We start from the raw sequence: 6,000 nt of genomic DNA, 5'->3' as shown, positions 1-6,000 counted from the left end.
AGTTCATTTGCAGCAGCTGGAAGCCCTGGCATGCCCATTCTCTCTCTCTCTGTCTGAAGTAAATAAGGAAGAAAGAAAAATAAAAACTACTCAAGACATCCAAGATGAAACATATGCCATGTCTAGAATATGACAGAGAACTGTGACCTAAATGCTGGAATTCAAGGCTTCATACTGTCATCTGTTATTTCCTTCCTATACCAATTAGACAAATGAAAATATATGTATGTATGTGTGTGTGTATATATATATGCAGAGAGAGAGGGAGAGAGAAACATAATGCTCTAAAATGCCCACCAGACAGAGAAGCTTAGTATCCCTGTCACCTTCATCAAGCCAAGCCCAGCTACTTGACGATCTTCTCCAATGCCCTCTCACTGCGCAAGCAAAAGATCGCTAGTTATCAGTCTTGTCAAAAGTGTGTGGGGGGGCAACCAGACACCCAGGCCTTGACTGATGTCCTGATTGGAGCACCTCTTGCTTTCCTATGCCATCTGTACATGGGGTTGTGTGTTCATGGGGTCCCGTTTCATCCTTACACGGTGTTGAGTTTTCATCTTAAGCTGTTTCATGTTACACGGTATTGTGTTTTCATGGTATCCTGTTTAATTGAGCTCTGTGAAAGGTGCACATGTTATCCAATTTTGTCCTTGCTACATAGGTGCTGGATGAATTACAGGTGAATTTCGAGGGTATTTCTACACTTGGTACTTTTGTTGAGGACATAGCATCAGACTCCTCCTGCAGGGCCTGGATCTCAATCCCGTTTGAATGGAGGCAGAAGTAATGGGGGGGGGTACATCTTACTAAGAGAAATGCACGCCTTTCTTTATCACTTCAGCTGAGAGTCCAGTCCTGTGCTCCAGGCCCCTCTACACAGAATGGCGCCCACTGTTCTAATGCCCCGGGGATGGACCTGGGGTGGTGGGGCGTACGGTTCATCGACCTGTGTTTATGTGGTGTCTCTGGTGCCTAGAAGTGGACTGATGGGCAGGGAAGGAGGACAAAAGGGAAGGCCGGTCTCTGCCCCTGCCGTGGTCACGTCGCTGTGCTGAACCTCCAGTCTGGGGCTCTCGCTTGGAAGAGGCACAAAATAAAAATGGTCTAAGGTCTGCAAGGCGAAGAAATTTATTAGCGGCTGTTGTGGTGGCTTCCTTTGAGTGCCTTGGTGGCACTGTGAGCAACAAATTCATAAGAGGTTAACTTTTATACAAATAGTTTTATTACAAATTTGAATTCTTAAGAAATACACATTTGGAGAAATTACACAGAAGGCCTTAGTAGTCTTAGAAACGTTTTGGAGACTTTTAGTGAAATGTCACTTCAAGCACAGTGGTCCGAGTCTGCCCTCCTGTGACCTGTCCACTCCCTGCTGGAGGCCTAGCGAGCGGCCTTCCCGCGCAGGCGCAAAGTACTGCCGGGGGCAGAATGGGGAGTGCTAACGAAGGCCTTGCTTGTTGTTGCTTTGGAAGTCAAGTCATTCAGTTTGTGGTTAGTGTTTAAAACCCTGAAAATACTTAATACACAATAAAAACAATAAGCTCCAAGTACATGTTTTCATTTCTATAGACACCATATTCATGAACCTGGGTTTGGTTTGGCAGTACACCGTTTTGGGTTTGGGGGCGAACGAGGAAAGGTGGCGTTTCACATTTGGTAGCCTGGTGTTGAAAACTCCGTGAGAAGACAAGACAGTCTTTGAGAGGAAAACTAAGTAAGCTCTATTTTTAACAGTGCACCTCACACTAGAGCTTGACCCACCTAATTGCTGACATCTATATAAATTACTAAAATATATATAAATATATATTTAATTTCTGACTACCTCTGGACCATCTTTATTCCACAGGAAGGTTGGGACATCCGCAAAGCAGCTGGTTGGCACCACGCAGAGTGGAGGCATGCGTTTGTGTCTGGCAGGGGCGGGGGCCTGGAAAGATGGCTACCGAGTCCGTTACTCCTTGTGGAGGTCTGAGGAGACCAGTTTCCATTACTGTCATGTGCACAGACGGAGGGACCGGATTTCAAGACACTAGACAGTGAGAGGAGCAGACAGTCCTATCTGCAGTGAGGGGGCCGTCTGCTAAGGACAGAGGGAAACAACTGGGGGGCTGTGTGGAGGCCCCAAGCACCCTTAGCACCCATGGGCTCCTGGTGGAGTTCTCACCTCACACATCAGTGCACTGGATTGCAGAAGGTATTGATCTTTTATTTCATCAAAAGTGCCATTTGGTATGTGCCACTATGGAAAGCTTATCGCTATCTTTCTTCTCCTTCAGCAAAACAGAGGCCATCGAAGCGGGGCGTGTTAGTTATGCAAGTCCCTACAAGGCACTTTACGGTTTTCGTATTGGACAGTGAGGTACATAGGATATAATTCTAGGGTTCGTTGCTGTTAAAAAATAAAAAACAAGGAAGAGGAGGAGGAGGGAGTAGCACCATGTTGTGAGGCGGCGGAGGCGGCGTCATTACGTTCTCCTCATGCACACTTGGCAGCGGCTGACGTGAGTGCGCAGCTCCCCGGCCTTCAAGGTGGATGGCGTGGGCTTCCTGAAACGCAATGCAAAGGACTGCATCAGCACCGTGTGCCCACGCTCTGAGAAAGACCCAGTGCTGTGGATCCAGGGCACAGGGAGGCTGCGGATATCATCTGCATGCCTCGTCCACAGGACCCACTGAGGTCACATGCCAGCTACGCGCCTACAAGGCCTGGGCCATCTCCCACTGTGCCATCTCATGCCTTGTACTGTTATTAACCTTTGGCTTCCCAAACAGATGAGAAGCTCTCCAGAGTACGAGGCATACTATTCCTCACAGCAGTTTACACTCAGCAAGTGCTCACTAAATATCACTGGGCGATATGAGTAACACACCTGGAACAATTGACATTTAGACTACATGCATCATACACCCCCCCACACACACAGATACAATAAAAAATTAATAATCCATGAACTGTAAATACCACACACACACACACACACACACACACAAATTCTTAACATTGGACGGGGTTATATCCAGATGGCCTGAGATGAGGCCAAAGAAACACTTAGCAGTTCAAAGTCTTTCTTGATCCTAGAAATTCTACCTTACTGTGATTTTGGAAAGGTAAAATTAAAGCTTTATAATATTGGTTCTAATCAAATTCTGCTAAAAGTAATCTAGCCACCTATAAGAGCATTGTGGCCTAAACTTGAGGAAGCTTTGTTAAGAAACAAATTCCAGTGCAAGTTGAAGTACTCCTAAATGACCGATTGAAATTCACGGGGTCATGTGCAATTTGGTCAGAGAAGGCATGTTAGTTCATTATACCCAGCTGTTGCTTCAGAAAGTTCCATTTGTGCGTGTTAATCTACAGTGAAGTTACCTCAGCTGGGATGTAGGACCAGCGGCTGGGTGGCATTTTAGTCCCTAATGTTGCACCTGGAAGTCTCGCATGAGCTAACAACTGGGCACATGAGACTCTGTCAGGGTTCGCGAGTGACATAAGATCAGAGTCCTGTGTCACTCCCTCCAAAAGGGTAAAACCATGTGGGCTGCTGCAGGGACAGGAGCAGGCCCACCAGCTTCCAGCACCTGCTCCAGCTAGTGCAAAGCACAGGTCCGGACGCTGGTTAGCCGCCTCTGTCCGCTAGGTCGGGCTAGCTTCAGATGAACTTCGGCAAGGTCAGCAAACCCCGGGGCGGTTGTAAGATGAATCTTGGTAAGGAGAAGGGGAGGAAAGGTCTTCCCTACCCTTTCGGCTGCATTTGTGCTCAAAGGAGTTTTATTCAGACTGGTCTAAAAAGCCTTTTGTTGAGCTCCTCGGAACTCGCCCTCCAGGCACATTGCGCCCAGCTCTGTAACGTTATAAAAGCGACCGGTGTCGCCCATCTCATTGGCTGTTCAGGACATAATGTGTTACACATGCCATTTGAAGACTTCAGTGGCTTTAATCACGTCAGTGCTTTCATCTACAAAAATGGAAAGTGGCCTCTTTTCTTCTCAGACTCCCCAGTAAATGGACGAATGAAGCCCTACCACTTCAGGTTTCCCTTTGAACAACATCTGGGTCAGGTGCCCAGGTAGGATGGGATCCCACAGCCATGTCGCGGGAGGATGCAGCCTGCCTAACGGCTGCTTGGCAGCTGGCTCTGAGCCTTGGCACTGGAAGGCATGATGGGTCACGGGAAATGCAAAAGAAGGAGCCAGAGCACCCCGCACAGGGTTAGTAGGACTCACTTGAACATTTCGCTTCTCTCAATGGTGGCGAGCCAAAAGCTGTAAGCATTTGCATAGTAATTGCAGGTTCCTCGGCCGTGGCACTCGATGAATGGGGCGCTTCTGAACTCTTCCAGGCAGGACCCAGGGGACGCGAGGGCTTGGCCAGAACCTTCAGCACCGGCACTGGTGTGCTGTGGAGCGAACGTAAGGCATGAGGCAGAGGTTCCCTCCCGAAGAGCGGAGAGAGACTCATTGTCTCCAGGAAGAAGGCAGATGGAGGTTGTGCCCGCTGTGAAGCTGCATGCTCCAGCCCTGGGGGGGGTCACCACCCAACACATTCTGTGCCCAAGCGCCCACTCAACAGTCCTGATGGCCCACCAGCCTGCCCAGGCTGGGCCGCTCATGCCAACTAGCACCAGAAGCCAGCTGGCAGCTTCTCCCTGAAGACAGTCTGGGGCCCCTTTCTCTGACTGTTAACTGTCAGACAGACAAACTGGCTATACCAAAGGCCTTAGAGGGAAAATGAAGGTGTTTTGTGTACAACGCTGCTGGGAGTAGGCGATGTCAGTATAACCCTCTCTGACCCATTTAGGTCTCGCTGATATTTAATCAGTATTTTCCAGGGAGGCAAAAGAAGAAAATAAGCTATCGCAAGCTCATTGTCCATCTTAACTGGCTCTTCAAGGGAAAGGACCTGGAGGCATGGTGGTGGTGAAGGCTAACATCTGGAACAGCTGGGTGGCACCAGACCAGGACTCATTGCCCAGTATGGGTCCTGGGTCCCAACCTAGCAAGACCTTCTCCCAGGGACTCTGCCTCACCTGGCACGGCACCCACTGCCAGCAGTGCCCTCATTCCCACACCCTCTCAGGCTCTCTGCTTTCGTTCACATAAGTCATGTGCAAGTTAAGGGGCTCTGACTGGGGGAGTTGGTCGGGCTTCTGAGGATCATTTCAAGAGTGTGACTCCCAGCTCCTTACACCAGGGGGCACTAGCTGGAGCTAGAGACCCTGAGGTCCCTGGGCACATACAGCAGGCCAGGGTCCAGGACATGCTCTAGGAAGGGAGGGATGGTCAGGTGAGAAGGACTCACCCAGGCTTCAGCATCCAGAGGGCTTAGAGACACCAAGGAGACAATGGGATGCTCATGTTGGAGCCTCCAAGCAAATGCAGAGCACTTACCATCACGAAGGAATAGCCAATCCACAGAGAGGACCACCCGTTGGGGCACGGAGGGATCTGAATGGTCTGACTGTGCACCGCCATCACCATGGCGGGTGCTTCACACACGGCGCACCTGGAAGGCAAGGAGCAGCGGCTCAGCCAGGACGGTCCAGGCTCGTTCCTTGCCCCACGATCACCCCCTCTCTCCTGGCTCAACTTTCTGCCTGGGTGGGGAAATGTGCCCAATGCCGAGACTCAGGCCCAGAGCCCCCAACCGGTTGTATGAGCCCAGCTCGGTGTAAAAGCCATCAAACCAAGAGCTGTTTCTTGACCACCTGTTTCGTAAGATGGAAATTAGGAAGGCTCCATAACAGCGGTACCCAGCAGAAGGCGCTGGGCTGCAGGGGACTTCTGTCTCCCTGTGCATTTCAGGGTTTTCTGGTGTATTTTTTGTTCGTTTGTTTGTTTACAAACAGTGGACAGTGTGTATCTCAGTAAGCAGAATTAACGCCTAAGAGAAAAAGAGTGGCACTCCCTCCCAGGATGCATCACTTGGCAGGACACTGTGAGTGGCACAGGAAGCACCGTGGTGCCCAGTGAAGGAGGGCAGGCATTTCGTGCTCCCACGCC

General features: G+C 50.0%; 1 protein-coding gene across 2 annotated transcripts in view; it reads right to left on the bottom strand.

The window, feature by feature from the left end:
• Positions 1-1,199: 1,199 nt before the first annotated feature.
• The window catches only part of Col4a1 (collagen type IV alpha 1 chain), a 151,515-nt gene continuing 146,714 nt past the window's right edge, over positions 1,200-6,000 (bottom strand). For both annotated transcript variants that reach the window (XM_004663405.3, XM_045146342.1), the window contains exons 50-52: positions 5,389-5,503; positions 4,225-4,397; positions 1,200-2,550 (exon numbers count right to left, since the gene is read on the bottom strand). In XM_004663405.3, coding sequence (XP_004663462.2) covers positions 2,469-2,550; positions 4,225-4,397; positions 5,389-5,503 — 370 coding nt within the window. In that variant the 3' untranslated portion in view covers positions 1,200-2,468. The remainder of the gene's footprint in view (positions 2,551-4,224; positions 4,398-5,388; positions 5,504-6,000) is intronic.

The sequence above is a fragment of the Jaculus jaculus genome, chromosome 3 (assembly GCF_020740685.1).
Source record: "Jaculus jaculus isolate mJacJac1 chromosome 3, mJacJac1.mat.Y.cur, whole genome shotgun sequence".
NCBI lineage: Eukaryota > Metazoa > Chordata > Mammalia > Rodentia > Dipodidae > Jaculus > Jaculus jaculus.
The sequence above is the reverse complement of the archived record's forward strand: the minus strand, read 5'-3'. Positions and strand labels throughout refer to the sequence as shown.